The 23735-nt window shown below is 39.1% G+C and overlaps 1 protein-coding gene across 2 annotated transcripts in view; it reads right to left on the reverse strand.

The window, feature by feature from the left end:
- The window catches only part of RALYL (RALY RNA binding protein like), a 289807-nt gene extending 281454 nt beyond the window's left edge, over window positions 1-8353 (reverse strand). The window contains exon 1 of one of the 2 annotated variants that reach the window (XM_065398747.1): window positions 8083-8338. In XM_065398747.1, the coding sequence (XP_065254819.1) occupies window positions 8083-8338 (256 nt within the window). Of the gene's footprint in view, window positions 1-8082 lie in introns of both variants that reach the window. The other variant, XM_065398748.1, reaches the window with a different exon arrangement.
- Between the last annotated feature and the right edge of the window lie 15382 nt (window positions 8354-23735).

Consider the following 23735-nt stretch of genomic DNA (forward strand, 5'->3'; position numbering starts at 1 on the left):
TATTTTGAGTGCCAAAAGTGCTGCTCCTTGAAACACAGAACAGACCCCTTGACTGAAATTTAAGGCAAGACAACTGAGCCTTTAAAAAACATGTACAAATAAAATTGCCTCTGTCTATTGAATTCTAAGGCCTGGAAAGCTCCAGCGTTACAGCCTCTGATGGTATTCTCCTCTCAACAAGTTCTGCCTATCACCTCACACATATTCACCCCTGTTGGTGGGAGAACCTTTGATGCTATAGCTGCCATCTGGAACAGTTTCCTGTGTCCCTCCACCTCATCAACTCTCCACCATTCACTTTTTCATAATTTACATTACTTCCTCTTCAAAAAAGCCTTTCTACGTAAGAATGATGTGTCAGTTCATGGGGTGTCAGCTCACAACACTGACATCATACCCACTTCTTCCCCCAAATCCTGCCAACAAAAAAACGGGGGGCAGGAAAATAAACCCTAAAATTAAGGTTCAAAATTAAAAAAAAAAATAGCACCCTACTCCAAACAGAATTCTGTCCTAAAAGAGGATGAAGTTCTAGAGACTCCATGAAGTCCACTAAGGACTTTGCTATTGATTTTACATGGAAGGCACTCAGCTACTATGGTGATGGCAGCCATATAAAACACATGAGATTTAAAAACAAAGACAAACCAATAACCATTTCTAGAAATATATTTTCATCCTTCCCTATATCTTTTAATTTCTCTTCTGCTCTGATGTTATTTAACTCTTTAAACTATTAAATACATACAGTGTTTTGAGATGAAATTTGTATGAAATTTGCAGTTGTATTGGATACTCTCCCTTCAGTGGATAAAGGCCATCAAATAGAAAACCCATGTGGAGCTGGCTAGAAGGTAGTAAGGTAAATCCTGTTTATGTTTTTCTTTTTAAAAAGATCATGTGGTTTTCCAAGTTTCTGTATTAGTATTTAGAGAGAGAGAGAGAGAGAGAGAGAGAGAATGCATACTGTATCAAATAAAGTTTCTGTAAGCCAGTTGCTAGGTAACTGCTAATACTAGCAACAACAACAAATTGGGCTTGATTCAGGAAATTTTCAACAAAGTAGCTAGCCACACAATGAGTCAATATCCTTGACATCTCACAGTTCTCATGGTTTATGTGGTCCAGCAAGCTATGAATAATTCTCTTGTTTCGGGCCCTTAAGCATTGGTAGTTTTACTTAGCAGTTGAGCTCTGCTGATGCTGACTAGCAGCTTTAAAAATCTGTTTGGCTGGGGGCAGTGGGTGATGTTCAGCAATCTCCCCCCTCCAGCCCCCCCGCACCCAAATGGAAGCAGGAACCTGTGCTGGAATATATGGAAATTAAATAGTTTATTAATATGCCTCATTAAAATATATATTGAAATTCTAAAATGTTCCCAGATATTCATTAGACACAAGCAATCTCTGAGGTTTCACTGAGGCTGTCACTCTCCATAGTTTAGACTGATTTTATCATGGGTCAAAAAAAAAAAAAGAAGAAGAAGAAAAAAGGCTTCACTGATTTAAACTGAACCAAAATGTGAGAAAATATCTCCTAGTTAATGCCTTCCTCACAAATTACTGCCAGTGTTTATAACATGATCATGCAGATTTCCTAATTTAGGGCCCAATCTTATACACCCGCAAAACTATTGAATTAAATGGGAGATAGATGGGTAAGAGTAGCAGGATCAGGACCACAGTAGAATCATAAACTCTGGTGCTGAATTTGATAGTGCACATGCAAACTGCTTCACTGAATGTTATCAGTTGCAGAACTGAGGCCAAAAGTAGGACATTGATTGACCAGTAATTCACTTCTGGATTTCCTTTCTGAATCTACCACTGAGCTAAATGCCTTTCTGATTAAAAAAAAAAAAAAAAAAAGCGTTATCCATTGCATTACTTGTAAGTTTCTAAGGCCATGCAACCCATTTTGCATAAAGGAGAGTTAATGTCTCGTCTCTGCTGCAGAAGTGGAGAAGTAACTTTTATAAACACTTGTGACATTACTAATGTTGTATAGGACACACAGGCAGCAGTAGATAATTGATTCACTTGGAAGATTACTGGCTCTACGAGCATGGTTAAGAGTCTCTCACTTTTGTGAGGCATTAAAAAACACAAGATACCAAAGATCTATTTTGAGCAGAGACACAAGAAGAGAACGGATAAACAGTTCTATTGTCACATCAATTCAATTTACAACAAAGGTGTATGTCAAAGGCTCTCTAAAGGTACTCTTTATTATCTGCTCTACTCTTTGGATGTTTTCTACTGCGTTGCCATGATTTAGAAAGCCCCTGAAGGGCTTCTGTACTTCTGAAGAGGGTGTGCAATAGAGTATGTTGTCCAAAATAATTATCTGTAACCACCACCTTACCTGAGGCTATATGTCAGTCTGTGCTCACTAGGTACTCAGAGACTGCATCTAATTTGGACCTAAAGGCAGATGCACGTGAATAATACTTACAGAACCGAAGCAGGATTGAAGCCATAATGGAACTAATTTATTAGTTGAAGAGGAAATCAATCGAAGAAGCTGTAGCTCTTACTCTTAACAAATATAAGCTTTTCATATCATATGTCTTAGCAATTTTTTTGTTGTAGCATCCAGTAATGAATGTTCACAAAGACATTTGAAAAACATTATTTTAGTCATATATAAGCTTGGAAATTATTATCAATTTATTGGGAAATGTCGGTAAACATTGATTTCACTGTACACACACAAACCAACAAAAATATATATTTCCAGCAATAATGAAAATTTACAGATAGGCAAAGAAAGAAAAATGCTGCTTGTGAACTTAAGGAGTCCAAATGCAGTGATTTAGATTTTTGAATATGGCTTGTTTACAAATGGACTAGTGAATTAATAGTAAAAACAGGTATGATTTGTTGCTTTAAGGATATTTACTTTGTATATTTTGACATGATGTTAAAAATGTGTGTTAACAGCTTGTTAAGTTTTTTGAGTCTCCACTTTGACTGTCATTACATAATTGTCTGACCCTCCCCGCCCCAATTTTCTGCCACTGTGAAAATTTAAATCAATAAAAAGCTTGAAGATTAATATAGATATTATCTGTCAAAACTATAAAATCTGAACTCTGCCAAGCCCATTCATGTACGTAGCATTTTTGCTCTCCATACCAATAAGGAGGTGTTCTCTGAGTCTGATCCTGTAAATCAGGAGTAACTACTGGCAGAGTTACTGGCAGTGTAGGAATAATGTGATGCAGTGAAAAATCAGACCTTATCATTCAAACCTCCTTCCACCACCCCCAAAATACACTATGATGTAGGAACTGCCATGATAACTCTACCTGCCTTAAAAATGAAATTTACCCCTCCACACACCCCATTTAAGGCCTGACTGTGGGGCTGAAGTGGCCTTTACATAAGGTAGCAAGCTTTGCACTGGCCCTCTGCACTGGGATGAATATATCACCAGTTAAAAGATAGAGGAATAGATTGCCTCTGTCCTTGCATGGGTGTGCAAGTGTGGGAGAAAGAAGTAAGGAAAGAATTGGAATCAGCACACAGCTGTGGCCCATATGACATCCTCAGGTAGTATTGGATGCAGCCCACATAACACATATGCGACCCACAATGGTAAATAGGTTGAGGACCACTGCTCTAGCACATGAGGAGAGCTCACATGTCAGGGCAGTGTGCTCCTCACTCTTGAGCCCACTAGCTCAAGGAGGGCCAGGTACATGCTCCAACTCCTTCACATTCCCTGTGGAGCAAATGGAGGAGTTCCTGTGCTATCCCATGTGCAATTTTTATTAGTGACCTGGAACAAATCATAAAGTCATCATTGATGAAGTCTGCAGATGACACAAACATTAGGGCAGTGATAAAGAATGAAGAGTACAGGGCACTGATTTAGAGTGATGTGGATTGCTTGGTAAAATGGGTACAAGCAAACAATGTTTTAATGTGTGTTTTAATATGTCTAAATGTAAATGTATAGAAAGAAAGCCATGCTTGTAGGATGGGGGGCTATGCTGGGAAGCAGAGACTCTGAAAAAGATTTTGTGGTTGTGGTGGATAATCAGCTGACCAGAGCTCCATATATGATGCTGTGGCCAAAAGAGCTACTGCGATCCTAGGATGCAAAAATAGGGGAATCTTGAGTAGGAGCAGAGAGGTTATTTTTTGTATTTGGCACTGGTGTGACTACTGCTGGAATACTCTGATCAGTTCTGGTACCCACAATTCAAGAAGAATGTTGATAAATTAGAGATGGTTCAGAAAAAAGCCACAAGAACGATTAGAAAACTTGCCTTATAGTGACAGACTCAAGGAGCTCAATCTTTTTAGCTTAACAAAAGAAGGCTACGGGGTGACTTGACTGCACTCTATAAGGATCTACATGGGGAACAAATATTTAATAACAGGTCTTCAATCTAGCAGAGAAAGGTATAACATGATCCAGTGGCTAGAAATTGAAGCTACACAAATTCAGATTGGAAATAAGTTGTATCTTTTTTGACAGTGAGGGTAATTAACCATTGGAACAATTTACCAAGAGTTATGGTGGATTCTCCATCACTGGCAATTTTTAAATTGAGATTGGATGTTTTTCTATAAAATATGCTCTAGGAATTATACTGGGGAACTTCTATGGCCTGTGTTATATAGGTAGCCAGACTAGATGGCCACAATGATCCCTTCTGGCCTTGGAATCTATAAATCAATTAATCCTTTTTCTTCCCATCTTATCCACGTTGGCTTTCATGATAACATCTTCCTTTTTCTCCTGCCACCCTTCTGGATGCTTATATAGCATCTCTTTGGGTGTATCCTCCTCCTCTGAATTCAAATCCTATGCTTCTTCCTGTAAAAATTTCTGGGTAGTATGTGTTTCTTTCCACCCTTCTAGAATTTCATTTAGACCACTATCTCTAATCTTAATTATTGTAACCCCCTCTTTGCCACCAATTTTGCTCCCTCCAGTCAATGAAAAATATTGTCCCCCCAAATTATCTTCCTCCCCTATCAACCTCACCACATCACCCTCTCTTTGAATCCCTCCATTGATTCCACCTTCTCTATCATATCAAATTTAAGCTTCATGTGATGGCCTAGAAAACCCTACATATCTTTTCCCTACGCAACTTAGCCAAACTCATAGCTTACATTCCCACTCTGTTCCTGTCCTCTCCACTACACCAATGATGTCAACTTTGTTGCTCTGTTTATCCACTTGTCCCACAAACATTTCCCCGCTATCTTGCATGTTGAGGAACATGATTAAATGATTGGGGTTCCTGCTATTGCAGGAAGCTGGAGGCAATGACTCAGAAGGTCCTTTCCACTCCTATAACCTATGGCACCTCCTATTCATGGAATATCTTTCCTGACATGGTCCTCAAGGCTACTACTGCCTCCATATTCAAATGGCTCCAAGAGACCCACTTCTGCAGACACATAAAATAAATTGACTGTCAAATTATGGTTAGACTGTGATGATTGAAACTATCTACAATCTAAAAAACCCATCATGCTATTAATACATTTTATTATATAGAATGGAGTTTGACCAATTTATTTTTCCTACATCCCTTTCACCTGCCCTTTGTCCATCTTCCAGACTGTGCGCTCTTCAGGACAGGAAATTTACCTTCTTATGAGAGTGCCCAGCACATAAGGGACATTACCAGAAACAGACAAAAAAGAGAAGCAGCAATGATGGCAGTGATATTGGACCATTGACTTAGGTACCATTTCAAAAAAATCTGTGTATGGGTAGATAGGTAAGGAGCTGCATGCAGTGTACTTACTGCACAAATATTACAGATTCAGGGTCCAGGCTCTAAAGCTGCCACCTCACTGTAGCCCAAACAGGTTTCATAGCTAAGCACTCATGACAACAAACTTCTGCTCACCACAAGCCCATGGCTTTTTGTCATGCTTTATTTACATACAACCATCTGATTCTCTTTCTTCTCTGCTTTTCTCTCATCTTTTTCATATAAAATAAACAAAAAAATCAAATTGGATTTTATATCAGCTGTTTCCCCTACTTCTTTTGGAGACTACGTATATCAATCATACAGTATAAAGTTGCTGCAAACCAGTTGGTCTATACAATAGCTGCCAATGATCATATCATAAAAGGTCAGTTCTACAAATATTCAGCAAAGTAGCTACCAAAGGCTTAAGAAATTTGTGATGAATTACTCATCCTGCCAACTAACCATTCTCCAGAGTATCTTACAACTCCTTCAAGTTTATGTGTTGCAGCAGGCTATAGGTAATTTCTGCTGAATCAGGCCATTGGTGGTTTCATTTACTTGGGTGTTATTTAATTGTCACTCTTTTAAAGTAGTTTATAGCTTTTAAAATGTCTTTCAAGTGCTAAGAGGAATGTCTTATGTTTTGTGTCAACAGCTAAGAAGCACTGAGATTTCAAACCAAATTAGCAGGAATGCACAAAGGATATATGTAGACTACTAAAAGTAGGCAAAGTTAAGTCAAAGTTAGCCAGTGATCACTGTAGCTACCCTTGACATTTTTCCTAGCCTAGATATACTCACTATAGATTCAGCAAAACAACTATGAAGTTCTAATTAAAGCTCTCCAGATCCAGCCAAAATATCCTGTAATATTTTCCAGTTTTCCCAAACTTCTCACAAACTGCATGGCTGAATGCTCCAAGTGATTTTTATTGAGAGGCATTTTACCTAAAGCAGTTAACTTTGATGGATGGAGAACAGCTTCCATGAGAAATATCAAGACTCTATATAAGAATGTGTAAAAACACAAGCAAATAAAAATCCATATCTGTTTAGATTCATTTCAAAGGAGCCAAATTCTTTTTTACCCCCAGATAAGCAAATGCAGTACTGACTGATGTTAAGTGGAATTGCGCACCTCTGCATGAGGGAACAACTTTAGCCTAAGTTTTCAATATAGCATCTCTCTAGACATGTGACTTGGCACCATTTAAACAATTAATGTAGTTCATCCTCTTGCTTCTGCTATCTAAGATCTGATATGCTACTGAAGTATGAACTGGGCACAGCTTTAGAATCAGTCTGATAAATGCAGTTTCTAAGCATGTGCTAAGACTTAGTTGTGAAAGTCAAATATTAAAACCATTTGTTGATATTTAACAGCCCAAAATGTATCCTGTGTGGCTATTGCCAGCATAGAAGCAGCAAATATACACAGATGGCATGATTCTGGTCCTGGGGTTCAGTGTGGCATGTTTCCAACCTGGTTCCTGAAAAAAAGGAAGACCTTCCACAGATATAATGCGTGGGTGGGGCTCCTGGCAATTTCAAGAGGCATCGCCATGTGAAAAGTTGGGAAGGACAGATGGGGAAAAGCTGCTCTGTACAGCCTGCTTCCCTAGGAAGTCTCACCTTCTTTCATGCAGCATTAAGTTCTGACCTGTGAAAGCTATTGTTTTGGGGCTTGGCTGCAGGCAAGGAGTGCATAGCCACCATGTTGTCCATCCATGTGGGGGTGAAAGTGAGCTGGAAATCATTTCAAAGGGACCTTATGGAGGAATTGGTTGTCCAGGCAGATACATCTGATCTGCTGGATTGGGGACAGGATATCCCACTGAACCACTTGTATATCTGGTTATTAGCTCACACACTGCATCCCCTACACACATATTGTTCTGCAAATTATAATACTGTATAACGTTATATTTATGAACTAAGGCCTGATCCTGCAAACACGTATTAATTTTGCTTGCATGCATAATCCACTAACTTCAACAGGATGACTGTGAGTCAAGTTAAGCATGTGCATAACAGTTGGTAAGAGTGGGGCCTGTTTTCATTATTTACTTATTAACTGAGATTTAATGACTATAAATATTCAGAAAAAAAGTATTTAACCACACAGTACTTAATAGCATTCAACAGCCATCTTATTAAACCTAGCTGATATTTAAAAACACTTTCCCCAGTTCAGTTTCCTAGAGCTATGACTGAAACAAACAAAGAAACAAATGAAACGCAACCAAAACCAGCATTCAGCACTGAAGATAGTTAATAAACAGGGGAAAGAGAAGAGAAATTAACACAACCAAACAATTTCTCCCATTAAAAATAGTCTATAAACACTTACCGAGTGGTTGTCCTGCAATGATCCTAGCATTCTCTCCTGCCACCGCAGCCCTCGCATGCCTCTCACTCATATACTGTACAAATGCATAACCTTTGTGCACTGAGCAGCCAACTATTTTTCCGTACTTTGCAAAGATTGCCTCTATGTCACCTTTTTTGACAATGGCTGTGTTCAGATTGCCAATGAAGACTCTGGAGTTGATTGACTTGGGGTCATTCTTATTGGTAACATTGCTGGTCTGTGTTTTGCCGGTCATGATTGGCTCACTTCGCTTTAACCCTTAAACAAAGAAGAGAAAGAAAACACAGTTACCACTGGCTTCAAAGAGTTTTTCAGTGATAATATCTCACTTAGGTTAAATCAAAATTCATCAGTATTCTATTTTCTAAAAATGATTAGCAATAAAACTGGCACTGTGAGTTTTTAAATATTATCAAGAAGTCAATTTTAAATCTTTCATTTTTATGGATTTAAATATAACCGTAAATCTGGTAATCTAATGCTCTGATGTTCATCAGTGGAGCTCTACTGTAATGGTATGTGGATTTGGGCTTTGAAATTCAGCATTGACTTACTAAATACCTAGCTATCTAGAGCTGCAAAGAAAGAGAATGAACCATTATCTTGTCTTAATGAAATGAACATTCCAGGCTAGGTAGAGAACAAACTCTAACAATGAAAGACTTCTCTGCCTTTGTTTTGTAAGTGTCAGGCATTGACCATTAAATATCCCATTGAATACCATTGACCATTGTGAGGAGCACAGAGCAGGCTATGTACATTTCATGCAGTTTCTTATCATAATCAATATGTTTTATTAGAAACTAACAATTTTCTAATGCAGAGAAAGTACAAATGGCTAATTCACCTAGAATGACAAAGTATGAAAACAGACCATCTTTATGGAAAAAAACAGTGTTTTTTTTTCTGAAGAGGCAATAAACCAAATTCAGCCTTGGTGTAATGTTACTGGAATCAGTAGAGTTACACTAGGAAAGGATTTGGCTTCAGATTGTAGCTTTATGCCTTTATTTTTACAAATCACATAGCTTCGTGGGGCAGCATCAATATATTGCATGCTCGGTCCCATCAAAACAGCAGCTGTGACTTCCTGTGCTTATGCAGCCCTATGCTTATAAATAAGATCCACCTAACTTTAATAATATTTCATAACCAAGAGGCTAATAAGTATGATATGCAAATCATACATGCCTGAAGCTTCCTTTCCTTGCATTTACACCTGCTATCACTTAAGTGGAGGTAGAATAAGTATTCCATATGGCTGCTGGAATTTCTCCAGCTACACTAAGCAATACATGGTCAAAAACATCCATATACATTAAACACTGATTTTAATAAATATGAGGTCATCCATATAGTAATTAAGTATATACCATCTCTTGCAACTACTTTGTTATTGCTCTGCTTTAATTTAGTCATATTTTAGTTCAGATCGTATCACAATAGCAGCTCAAGCAAGGCATAATGTGAGAAGGTACTCCAGCCAGGGCCGGCTCCAGGCACCAGCTCAGCAAGCAGGTGTTTGGGGCGGCCAAGGGGAAGGGGTGGCACGTCGGGCTCTTCGGCGGCAATTCAGCAGCGGGTTCCTCGGTCTCTCTCGGAGGACCTGCTGCCAAAGTGCCACCGAAGAAGAAAGCGGCGCGGTGGAGCTACCGCCGAAGTGCCGCCGATCGCAATTGCGGCTTCTTTTTTTTTCTTCCACCTCTTGGGGCGGCAAAAACCCTGGAGCCGGCCCTGATTCCAGCTAAAAACTGCTTACAGTTAAAGCACTGTTCGTTTCTCAAGATTAAAAGGAATACTGACCTCCATTCTGGACTGCTAAAGACTGACAGTAACTAGCACAAGTATAATTTTTTTTAATCAATAGCTATCATATATTAAGTTACAGCTAGAAGAAAGGAAACCATTGTTATTGAACTCAGTACAATTCCTAGGGCACAAAAACATCCTCATCAAAAGAACCATTACCACGACTAGCACTATTTTTGGCACTCTTAGCAGGAACTGATTCAGTCCCATTCACCAGATGTTGTTTTAAAGATTCTAAGGCCAGAAGGGACCATTGTGATTATCTAGTCTGACATCTTGCATTACAGATGCCACAGAATTCCCCACCCCCTCCCAAAAAAATCCCTAAAGCATATCTTTTAGAAGAACATCCAATCTTGATTTTAAAATTGCCAGTCATGGAGAATCTACCGCAACCCTTGGTAAATTGTTAATTACCTTCATGGTGTGATCATGGTTGAGGCAAGCTAGCAAGCTTGAGCTTTCAAAGCCAAGGAAAACAAAGTACTTGATTTATCAAAAGAACACACACACACAATATAGATAATCAGTCAGGCAACTTTCACAAGCAATAAACGTATTTAATAATACAACATTCAAAGAATTTATAATTAGACAAAAGACTATTATTTATTATAACTACCTCAATTCCAAATGGATCCTTGCCTGAAGGCACAGAAACAGAACACACAACTTTCAGCCTACAAAAGCCAATGAAGTAGCCTTCACCAAAGAAGCCTTCGCTTCATTGTATGGCAAGATTAGTATCAAAGTAACCACCCTTCCCTCCACACTGCAGCATCCAAACCCAGCAATCCAAGTTGGAGTGGTGGTGTGGAATGGTGGCTATGTAGGATCAGCTAAGAGATCTGTGATAACCCCATTAAGTTTGCAGTAACTAACAACAATGATTTTGGTAAAGCCACTTGGAGAAGAGTGTGGCCCAGTGGATAGGGTAACGGCCTGCCTCCTCTCCTAACTTACTGTATGAACTTGGACAGTCACTTAATCTCTCTGTGACTCAGGTTTCCCTTTCATACTTTGTTTAGATTATAAGCTTTTCAGAGCAGGACCTGTTTCTCATTATGTTTATACAGCACCTAGCACAATGGTGTATGATCTGGGTTGAGGTCTCTAGGCACTTCCATCATGTAAATAAAATAAACTGGCAGTAAAAAGGATAAAAATTAAAAAGAAAACAGAAGTTATATTATGGCTATAGCCATTAAAAATAGATTATGTTCTAACTCCCCCCTGTTGTTTTGCCATTTGACATGTGAGTTTTGGAGCATTCATTTGTTATTGGAGAAAAAAAATCCGTTTTCATTTTTACACCCAATTTTGCTCTGCAATAGTTTAAATAGAGTTTGAATAGGACATTGTATCTTTCTGTCCTGTAACCAGAATTTGCATTGCAAAGTACATGGTTTTGTGTCAAAAAGAAAAGTGTTTGTCTGGTGGGTTCTCTCATATTCAAACAAACAGTCAGTAAAATGTGTTACTGAAATTCAAAGAGTAAGAATAATATTAACATTTGTGTAATTGAGATTGGATTGCCTTGTTGGGCTATGTATAATAAAACTGTGCATATTTCACAAAATCAAAGACACACAAGATTCTCCATTACAATGATAAAGAACTTATGGTAAGTTTTGCATCCTACTAACAATATCCATTTGTGAACACTGAATTGTACTCAGCACATCTGTATTCTTATCTATAGAATTGCAAATATGATATGCCTAAGCTTTGACACTGACAGAAAAAGAAAACCATTTACTTTTTGCAATTATTGCGGAACCTAAGATAGTATTTGAATTGATCTAATTTCCTTGCAGCCTTTAATAAGATATAACTCAATCATCTTGTTAATTTCTTACCATATCAGTTTTACAAATATCTACTGTGCATACCAGCTGAGGTTATAAATATGTCTGGCATATAAGAAATATATATTCAAAAGGACTATTTCACAATAAGTATGCAACTTTTTATGAAATGCATTGATTTGTTTTATGTTGAACCTGACTCAGAATTTCACCAGTAATAACAAACCCCTAAACTGTCTTACTTGACTTAAGAACTAAAATCATTCCTCACCATGCGAATTACTAATGCTTGAAATTACAACCCTCTCTAATTTAGTAGTTTTCAACCTTGCTTCTAAAAGACTACCATAATTTTATTTTTATGTAGATATGAATGCAATCTCCTTTGTTTTATCTTCTGTTCTCTCTTTAGTAACTGTAATACCATATTTTTTAAAAAAGCTCTGCCTTGTTATTCATAGGGTAGTATAAATGCACACAACTTTCTGACTTTATAGAACTTTTCTGTCATCTATTATTCAGTTGAATGGCGATTCAGAACAGTTTGACAAAGTTTCTAATGTATAGATTCCCTAGGGAATTCAAGTTCACTTCTTCTGGATTTTGGCACCTGAACTTTCATAACAACTTTCTTTGTATATAAAAAAGAAACATGAAAGACATTTGATTTATAGGACTGAAACTGAAGTTCTCTACATGTGCGCTGCACAAACTGTAGCAGCGCATAAATCTGCACATCTTATTAACATGCCTTGGTGTTTCTTAAAGGGCCACCTTCAATTTCTGTGTAGTAATATTTTATTTTGGTGATAGCAATCAGAAAACTAAACTTAAATGCTATTTGTTGACTGTTTAGATTTGGTGCATGGATGTCACATCACCAAAAAGACCCAGTCAGCCAATTAGAATACATATTTTGTCAACTGGGGCCAAAGTTATCTTTGGTTTAACTCCATGGAAATAATCATTTTGACTTTGCTGGAGTTACACTCTGGATAAATATGGCCTTTCCTGGCAACAGCTACAATCTATGTATAGTGTTAAGTTTGAAAGATAGTGGTAGCAGTTCACTTTAGCTTTGTCATGGTGTAATTGCTGTCTGCTGTAAAAGAGTGTGTGGGGCTCTGCCAGATCAGCTTTTAAAGTTCTACAAAATGTTGATGAAAAATAAAACACGTCTGTCTTCTGAAGCCGAAGTTGCCCTGATTCACTAAGCTATGCAGACTAGGCCACTGCCACCAATCAGTAACAATCCTGTTACACCTAATTACGGGCTCAATCAAACACCATTGGAAGTCTGTGGAAAGTTTTCCACTGAAGCTGCATCATGCCCCAGATCTTTTTATAAGTAATGAAGTTTCTAGTTTCACAAACAATTTTCTCATCTTGTCTTTAATATTTTTAACACACATTTCCACAAGCTTCCACCCTCTGGCTTGTTATATCTTTGACCTATTTTCTTTGTAAGAAAAGCTTGTTAAGGCTTGCTTGTTGTAAATCGCAGGCAAAACTCCCACTTGAATGGGAACAGGATTATGCTCATTGAAGAAATTCAGGAAGGAAGGAAGTACAATTTAGAATTTAGATATAAACTGAAAAGCTTTTTGAAAATAAGTTAAAAACTTTAAAATCCAAAATAAATTAATAAAACTGCTTCCATGTATAATTGTGATTATAAAATAGAAGAAAGTATCAGAGGGATAGCTGTGTTAGTCTGGATCTGTAAAAGCAGCAAAGAGTCCTGTGGCACCTTATAGACTAACAGACGTATTGGAATATGAGCTTTCATGGGTGAATACCCACTTCGTCGGATGCATCATGCATTTCTGCTTTTAGAAGAAAGTAGTTGAAAATAAGTTCCCCTTCACTTACCAAAGCCCTGAGAACAATCTGAGGTCAAATATCTATTAGCAAGGATGCATGAAATGCTCTTCAGTAGGTCTATGGGATGATGACACCAGTATTTGCATACGCAACACAAAACCTTAATGTCAGGTCTTGGTAGCTAAGTGGAGAAGAGGTTGATTTTTTAAATCTGTGTAAATCCATGGCCTCTGATGTGCCTAAAATACATAGTTAACAAGCTCAAGAACATAAGTGAATGTTTTTAGAACAGTATATTTGAATAATATACATATGCTATTATTTAAACAGGGAGAACAGGTATGCATGGCAAATAAGACATTGTGTGAAACCCTGGCCCCACTGAAATCAGTGGAAGTTTGCCATTGCTTTTAGTGGGGTCAGGATTTTACCCACTGTCTTTGTCCCAACGAAATTACAATATAAGGTTCCAATCCTGTAAAGACTTACTTACGTGCTTAACCTTGTGTATATGAGCTACTCACCTGCTCAAAGTTAAGCATGTAAGTCAGTCTTTGAAGGACCAGGTCCTAAAATGGGGTGAAAAATTCACACCCTTGAGAGATGTAGCTATGCAGACCTAACTCCTGATGTAGACAGTGCTAGGTCAATGGAAGAATTCTTCCATCAATCTAGCTATTGCCTCTTCAGGAGGTGGATTAATTACAGCAATGGGAGAACCCTTCCCATTGCTGTAGTGCGTCTACACTGAAGCACTACAGCTGCACAGCTACAGTACTGCAAATGTGTTGCTGTAGCATTTTAAGTGTGGACCTAGCCTCAGCAAAACAAACTGACTATCCCAACAGCCTTCAGACAGGAAATGTGGTCAATAAGATTTGTGAGTTTTCCAAACATCTCTTTCCTATTTGGGTCAAGCCATCAGATTTTTCAGACATGCCATTTCATGGCTTATTCAATGCACAAAAACCATAGGAATAAAATTACCTGAACAAAGATCTACTTAATTTCTGGTTGCCAATTTCATTAAAATTTTGACTACTACACAATATTAAAAATACTAAAAAACACAATCACTTAAAATTTTTCTTTTTTAGGACTTGTGTGGAAACTAGACAACATTTTTGTGACCTCTTGTCCTATCCATCCTTAAATGGGAAAATGTAGCACTTCCCCACATGTTCTTAGTTTCCAAACATAAATCACTAGTATGAGGGCCAGACAACATCTTTATCTGAATATTCTCCAGAATCTATTCTGCTTTCAAGACAGAAATTCGTGGTTCCATAAATCCTGCCATGCTAGCATTTTGCTAATAGTTGGTCAATGTTTTGTCTACACAGGGGAGAAAAACATGGGCTTGGTCACATAGCCTGGGCTCCAGCTCAAGCCCAGAAGTCTACCCAGCAATGAAACAGCCCCGCAGCTTGAGCCCTGCAAGCCCGAGTCGGCTGGCACAAGGCCAGCTGCGGGTTATTCTTTGCTGTGCAGACATACCCTTAGTGTCAAAACATTTTGGGTCTGATATAATGCTTATTAAAATCAGTGAAAAGCCTCCCAATGAGTTCAATGATCTTTGGATCAGACCTTTTTAGTACAGGTTGTTCGTTTTGGTTTTACAGCTTTTTCTTTCAATTATTTTTAAGAAGTGCTTGACACATTGTGTCTATAACATGGACAAAGCTCCCTTCATGCTGACAGTTCTGAGAATCATACCAATAAAAAATATATCAACTCTTGCCAAGCCTGGAAGAAAATGAAGGGGTTTAAAAGACTTAGTAGATTGCACTTCTTGGTCTGCTGCAGCTGCTGTTCTTCTCAAGGAGATAAGCAGTTTATCATTCTCTGGATAAGGTGAATAAAAACATCAATTCTAATAAATCTGGCTTTTATGTAATACAAGCTGATTTGCCATATCACACAGAAAAATATTCTAGGCTATTTCTGTGAATAAATTTATTTTAAAATAATTTAAACGCTCCAAAAAATGAAGGAGGACAATGAAAGAGTCAGCCCCTAAGGGCCAGAGAGTACACCAAGCAGGAACAGGGAGCTGCAAAGGGCCAGCAGGATAGGGGGAAGTGCCCTCCTGCTCCACATATCCCTGGGCCCAGATATCAGCAGGCTCCTCTTTCCCCAGCCACATGGGCTGGGGAGAAAGAGAGGCACTTTTGTAGTGGCAGCCATTATATTTGTAGCCAGTTATCTTGTCTCCTCTTAGTTATCATTTAGTAAGATGATGTCTAGTTTGCTATTTTAATACTTCCTCATCAATCATTCCTTCTAGCCTCTTTATCACTTTTGTTGCATTTCTCTGAATTTCCTCCAATTTAATAAAATCTTTGATACTGAGGTGCTTAAAACTGAATGCAGTTTCTGGCTGTAGGTGCAATGATACCAGAAAGTATAGAGGGGGGACAACTGCATCACTCCCTTTTTAGCAACTTGTTGCTTCTACAAATTGCATCCAATATGTCATTAGCTTTTTTGTTATCATACCACATGGCAAATTCATGGCAAATTTGCTGTTCTAATTTTTGGTCTCTTTTGACATTACTGCTTTCCCTTCTGTTAAATATCTGTATTTAGTGTTAATTGTCCTCATATATATTAGCTTGAACAGGTCAAGGCTCAATCTCATTCTGTTTTCATATTTCTAACTTTCAAAGACCTTAGTTTGTAACCCCTAAGTTTAGTATCATATGCAAATTTAACTCTTCCAAATAATTAAGGATATTAAATAAAAACAGATCTAATGATGATCCCTGTGGCATCCCAATAGACAACTCTCCCACAATTCAATAGCTTGTCATTCCTCGTTGCTTTCATTTGTCATGTCCTACAGCTGGTTGTCAGTTTATGTGACAATGTTCATACCCAAGCCAATTTGAATTTATTCTTCAACTAACATTTTCTAAGACACTGCATCAAATGCTTCATTGAAACCACAGTTTGTTTCTTATAAGAACCTGTTTGTTTGTTTTTTTAATTGCTCATGGCTCAGTTATGTATTAGCTGTTTACAGAGCATCTAATTAGGCCAATTTCATCCCACTGAAGTCAAAGGCAAAACTTCTAGTAATTATAATTGGGGTAGAATTTGGCCCTTAATATTTGCTATGTTATTTTACTAGGGATTGAAGTTAGATTTGAGAGTCATCGTGGTCAATGGTGCCAAGCAGGAAGTTAGGCGCTTCCGAGTTCTAATCAGCATTGACTAGTTGCATGGCCTTAGACAGCTCATTTAATATCTCTACCTCAGCCTCTCCATCTGTAAAGTGGGAGTAATAATACTCACAATCACTTACCTAACAAGGCTATTGTGAAGATTAACTAGTGGCTTGTAAAACAAAATGCTCTGGCACTACTAGGTTGATGGAAAATGAATAGCCAGGGTTCCTTTTTGAAGCTTAGCATAAGGATGCAGGGACTAGATCCCATGCCTGGGACAGCTGATGTTCCCACAGTGTCACCAGAAGGCCATGCAAAGCCACAGACAGGGAGCACTGTGGAGAATAGGTGCTGCAGGAATAGGTCTGGGACCTAGGGACCCAGGGACCCAGAGTATCAGTATCCTGCAACCCTCTGATTGGCCAACTACCCTATTTAACCCTAAAGGGTTCCCCAGGAAGTTGTCTGGGCAACACCACAGATTTTGGGCTTGCTGCAACTCCAGACCTCATCTCATCTCCTGATCTCTGGTCTCTGATCCCAGCCTGATCCTGATTCCTGCCTCCTGATTCCAGCCTGGTACTACCTCTGGTTTCCACTCTCTGACCCCGGTCTGATTTTGACCCCAACTCTTGTTTATTGAACCCGACTCTAGTGATTCCTCTGATCCCTGCTCACTAACTACCGTCGCTGATGTGTGGACCCAGCCCAGCTGTAACTGCTAGGCCAGACCACCTGCTTCTGGTCCATTATACTTAGTGCTATATTTATTTTCCTCTTATCCACTCTTATCTTCAGTTCTTCACAACTCTTCAGAAATAATTGTCATTAACTCCTTTAATATATTAGCCTGCATATCAGCTACCCACCCCAGGATTTATGTATGTACAATTGTTCCAAGTATTTTACATGCTTTGTAAATCTATAACTGTATTTACAAAGTCTTCCTCATAGATTCATTGTCCCAACTTGTTATTTTACTGTTCATGTTAAATACAGATACTTAAAAGTACTTCAGTATCATAGACAGTTTAGAATCAACCATAACGTCATTCCCCTCCTTGTTTACCCTCTTTCCCATGGTCCTACTTTCTCTCCAGTATTTTGTTTTCCCTCATATATTTGGAACTATTCTTGGTTCCCTCAATTCCTTTGGCTAATAACCCCTAGACACAAGATATAGTCTAAAAGACAAAGGACAGTGCTGGGAGCCAAGCATGTCTGATTTCTAATCCCAGCTCAACCACCTATTTACTGCATAATTTTGGAAAAGTTGCTAAATGTGGGATTGTGTGATGGTTTTACTCAGCTGAGCTGAGAAGTAAGCCCTCTCCCCTAACTCCTTATTAAACCTACCTGGATCTTGGGTCTATAGTATATTGGAAACAGGTAAAAAATGACAAGCTATCACTTTAAATGTGAGGAATTTTCTGGTCATGTTTGTAGGCTAGGAGACTCTGAGGGAAGCCATGTGATCTGGGTTGTCTCACCAGGCTGGAGACAGCTTGAAGCAAACTAGGTGAGCTGTGTTTGTCTGCCATAGGAGCAGACTGTTTTCTCTCTGTGTGTTTTGAGGTTCTTGTGTGTTATCATTCTGAATTCTAAAGAAAATTAAAGTATTGTTACGCTACAACCTTCCAGCAACAGTATTTGTTTTCCATCTAAGGTATACATGCTGTGAACACAACAGTGTACAGTTCTCATGTGGACTGCAGTCCTTTACACTTTGGAACATTCTTTGTGAGCAACAGGGTAGGAATGGCCACAAAGGGGCAGAGTTTTGGCTCCACCCCCTACTAACTGGTCAGAGGAGACAGCCAAATATGAGGAGGAAAGCAAGTTACACCCTTTTGAGAGCTGTAGTAACTTACTTCCACCCCAGAGCAAGAAGGGAGAAAAAAAGAGTACCAATTGCAAAATTTAGCTCCTGTTCTATTCCGTATCTTATACCACATCCCTATGGTATCTGAGGCCTGGTCTACACTATGGGGTTTGGTCGAATTTAGCCAAAATGAATGCGTCCACACAACCAACCCCATTCCGTCAACCTAAAAGGCTCTTAAAATCGACTTCTGTACTCCTTCCCAGCGAGGGGAGTAGTGCTAAAATTGACTTTGCTGGGTCGAATTTGGGGTAGTGCAGACGCAAATCGACAGTATTGGCCTCCAGGTACTGGCCTCCATTGTGACTGCTCTAAACAGCACTTTGAACTCCGATGCACTAGCCATGTACACAGGAAAAGCCCCGGGAACTTTTGAATTTCATGTCCTGTTTGTTCAGCGTGGCGAACTCAGCAGCACAGGTGACCATGCAGTTCCCCCAGAATCGTAGAGCGTAGAATGTTTCTACGCTCTCCCTATCATCTCCGTCCCTGAGGTTATTGCAGATTAGAAGGTGAAAAAAACGCACTCGCGATGGCATGTTTTCCGAGCTCATGCAGTCCTCCCGCACTGATAGGGCACAGCTTAATGCATGGAGGCATTCAGTGGCAGAGGCCAGGAAAGAATTAAGTGAGTGTGAAGAGCGGAGGCAGGACGCGATGCTGAGGCTAATGGGGGAGCAAACGGACATGATGAAGCATCTGTTAGGGGAGCAAACGAACATGATGAAGCATCTGTTGGAGCTGCAGGAAAGCCAACAAGAGCACAGACCCCCGCTGCATCCACTGTATAACCGCCTACCTTTCTCCCCATGTTCCATAGCCTCCTCACCCAGACGCCCAAGAACACGGCGGGAGAGGCTCCAGGCACCCAGCCACTCCACTCCAGAGGATGGCCCAAGCAACAGAAGGCTGTCATTCAAACAGTTTGATTTTTAGTGTGGCTACTATAAGCAATGTGGCCTTGTCCTTCCCTCCTCCTCCACTGCACCCGGGCTACGTTGTCCGTTATCTCATTTTTTTTAATTAATAAAGAAAGAATGCATGGTTTCAAAACAATAGTTACTTTATTTTGAAGCGGGGAGGGTGGTTGGCTTACAGGGAAATAAAATCAACAAAGGGGACGGGTTTGCATCATGGAGAAACACACACAACTGTCACACCAAAGCCTGGCCAGTCATGAAACTAGTTTTCAAAGCCTCTTCTCATGAGCAGCGCACCTTGCTGTGCTTTTCTAATCACCCTGGTGTCTGGTGCAAAATTATTGTCTGCTGTTGCTTTCACGGAGGGAGGGGCGACTGATGACACGTACCGAAAACCACCCGTGACAATGTTTTTGCCCCATCGGGCATTGGGAGCTTAACCCAGAATTCCAATGGGCGGCAGAGACTGCAGGAACTGTGGGATAGCTACCCACAGTGTACTGCTCTGTAAGTTGATGCTAGCCACGGTAGTGAGGACGCACTCCGCCGACTTAATGCTCTTAGTGTGGACATACGCAATCGACTGTATAAAATCGATTTCTAAAAATCGATTTCTATAAAATTGACCTAATTTTGTAATGTAGACATACCCTGAGTGTTTGAGACTAGAACCCAGTTCAACTGCTGCTGAAGGAATAAGTAAATTGTTCACCAAAAATTTCTTTGAATGGCATTTCCTCACCAATAATTATATACAGTAGCCATCTGCAATTACTTCACCTGCAGAAACTATTGCAAATTGCACATTTCATTGGGCCTACCTTACCCATTCATAGAGAATTTGCTGCTTGGTCACACAAAATAACCATTATTACCTACAAATGTAACATGCAGCCTGCTGGTGACAGAAAAAAAGAGGCAAGAAATGTAAGCTGGAGGATGGATCTGACAGGAGTCTAAAAGAAGTAAATGGACTTCAGGAAGCTGAAATCCAATGAATGTTAGAGAGGAAGGATGATCTAGTGGTAGGGTTCTAGCATGAACTTCAGAAGAACTCATTTCAGTTCTGAAGCACCCTCACAGATTTCCTGTGTGATTTTAGTAACAGATTTGTAAAGGTATTTTGGTGCTTAAAGATTCAGATAGGCAATTTTGAAAATCCCAGTAGGCCCTTATGTGCCTAACTCCCATTGATTTCAAAGCAGTTAGGTGCTTTTGAAAATCCCACTAGGCACTTATCTGCACCATTAGGCATCTAAATGCCTTTTGCAAATGTGGCCCTTAATCTCTCAATTTCCCACCTGTAAAATGGAGATAATAGCACTTCCCTACCTCACAGGGATGTTGAGAGGATAAATACATTAAAGACTGCGAGAGATTCAGAACTTACAGTAATAGAGGCCACATAAGGACCCAAGATAACTAGGTTAACTTAAAACAAGCTGTTAAAAGCAGTTTCAGGTATTACATGTGCCCTAAACCCCCTGAAATATGTATGGTTTTATAATAATTTTCATACTTTAAAAAAAAATTTTCGTTCCCCTGTTACCTTGTAAAAGAAAGATCTACACAAGCAAAAAAGTAAAAACTATCTAGAAAGACAAGAAAAGAGTGAAAACTGACCATAGACAAAGTGCTGTTGCCAAATACAAAAAGCACGCAAACTGAAAAAAGATTTATTTTGCACAATTTTATTTCAGTCTCCATAATCTTAGCTATTACTTCTGCCTATAGCAGGTAAAAAAATTTCCACACAGGTATTATTTTTAATTTAAGAGTATGCCTTTATGAAATCTCTATCATGAGGTTCAATGAAGCTGGAATCTCACACAGATTTTAGATTCTCCTAACTATGTGATGCATCTCTCATGCCACAGCATAATGACTGAAGTCGCTTCTCTAATTAAATGCTTTTGTAATCATTTCAGCTACTTGTCAGAAACAAAGCAGCTAGAAACTGACTTTCCTAAAGCTATTCAGTCATGGTAGAATATCCAAGTTAATAAACACAGCATTACTTATAAACATTAATAAAAACCTTTGGTTGAGATTTTATTGAAACAGTGTTGTCAGTCTGGATTCAGGGTTTTTTGTCTGAATCCATATTTAATGCAGATAAAACATGCTGGACAAAAAGGAGAAAGATGCAGCATCTCACATTCTACCTTTGAAAGAGACACACATTTTTCCTGATGAATATTAAAGATTCTGATCTTGCAGTTCTAATGCAGGCAAAACATCTATTAAAATAGGGGGGAAATGTCTGTACTGGAGTTAATGGATAAGGTTCAAAGTGGATACTAATTCCATTAGAAGTGCATCTAGGCATCTAAGAGCACAGTTGTCTCTGAGGACAAGATTCTACTCATCTTACACAGACAAGCAGCCCCACTGAAGTGGAAATGATCAATTCAGCTGAGTAAGGCCAGCCAGGTCTACCCTGCAGACTTCTGCCAGCAGAGCTATGTTGGTCAGGAGTGTGAAGTGAAGAAGTGTGCTGAGCTGTGCTGGCAGAAGTGCAATGTCGGTACAATTGCACTTTTACTGGAGTTTGTTTTGTTTGAGGGGCACAGTTTTACTATACCAGTACAAAGTGCAGCTTTGCCCATATAACTGTGTCCACACTAGGGCCACTTTGCTAGTGTAGTACAGTATACCAGTATTCCCATACCAGTAACATGCTCCTAGTGTAGACATGCCCTAAGTCTAAGCAGTATTTGGTCCCTCATTTGTATCTCCCACTAATGTTAATAAGCTGTAACATGCTGGTCATTCTCTCACCTGTGCTAAATGTCTGTTTTGCCTAGCTTTCACCTCAGCCACTTGATCTTCATCCCTCGTCCTTCATCCCCTCCCTCTTCTCCACTTCCCTGTTTCCTTCCCTTCCATGTCTCCTCTGTCTTTTATCTGTTTAGCTAATCCTCTCCTAACTACACCCAACCCCGCCCCCCATACACACACCCAAAAATCTGTGGCACTAACATAAGGTTTGTTGTCATTTCACTGTTCACTCTCCTTGTATGTTTTGCCCCTATCCAGTATCTGCCTTGACTATTTAGACTAAACTCTTTGGGGCATGGACTGTTTATTACTCTGTGTCTATACAGTGCATAACTTAATGGTCCCATGCTTGGGTGGTCTCTAGGCACTACCACACTAGGCATAATAAATAATGACATTAATGAGGTGCTCTGCTTAAGAATCAAAGTCAATGGGGAATTCTGTTCAAAACCAGATGGCACAATCTGGCTTGTTTTATTTAGAGTCTGATCCTTCTCCAAGTGAAGTCAATGGGGGTGAAGTCCTGGCCCCACTTAAATAAATGGCAAATAAAGTCCCATTGAATTCATAGCATCAGGATTTCACTCTTGGAGGTTTTCTCTCTCCCCCACCCCATTTGCGTCAGTGGGAATGGGATCGGGCCCTTACGTTGCATTATATTTTTAAAACTTGGAAAATAAGTTGAACCTGTAATACTGATGTAGCTTGTGCTATACTCCACCCCTCCTCCCCTGAATAACAATGTTTTAAAAAAGTGTTTCCACTGCAATTCTGAAGTACAAAGTGGATTTTGATTTATTTTGAAGGGAAATAAAAATACACCCAGAAATAAAGCTCTGTCAGCAAGATTTTACAAGCAGCAATAGAAAACAAAACATTAAAATCCAGCACATTTTACATGCACCTGGCAAGGTTTCTGAAGCTAAAATTATTTATTAGATATTGAAAAATGGCACTATGGTCCTCATAGGTTAATGCATTTAGAAGATACTTATTCATCTGATCTCCCTGTGCTGCAGTAGATCTGACAATTCTGACAGTCAAGAAAACCCTCAATGAATTTTATTTTTATATAATTCACTTCATTGATTACTCTGAATCTTGTACATCACAGTGAAGGGACATTAAATGTCTAAAAAAGAGTGCAGTAGAAACTGCTAATGGAAAATAATTTTCAATGAATAATATATTCCATTAATTTCTATTTATTTTATTTTTTTCTATAGTGTCCATTACCATAATCTCTAAGCTCTGATTTAGTGGGTGGGGTATCTGAAAGGGTCCACTATTGGCCTAAATCTGCTCTCACTGAAATCCATAATAAAACTAATTGATTTCAGTGGGGCTACTATTATGTAATCCCTTTAAAAAATCCCAGCAAGCATCTTTTTCTGTTTGTGGACAATACAACAGCCGACTGCGATTTCCTCAATGTTTA

The sequence above is a fragment of the Emys orbicularis genome, chromosome 2 (genome assembly GCF_028017835.1).
Source record: "Emys orbicularis isolate rEmyOrb1 chromosome 2, rEmyOrb1.hap1, whole genome shotgun sequence".
Classification (NCBI taxonomy): Eukaryota; Metazoa; Chordata; order Testudines; family Emydidae; genus Emys; species Emys orbicularis.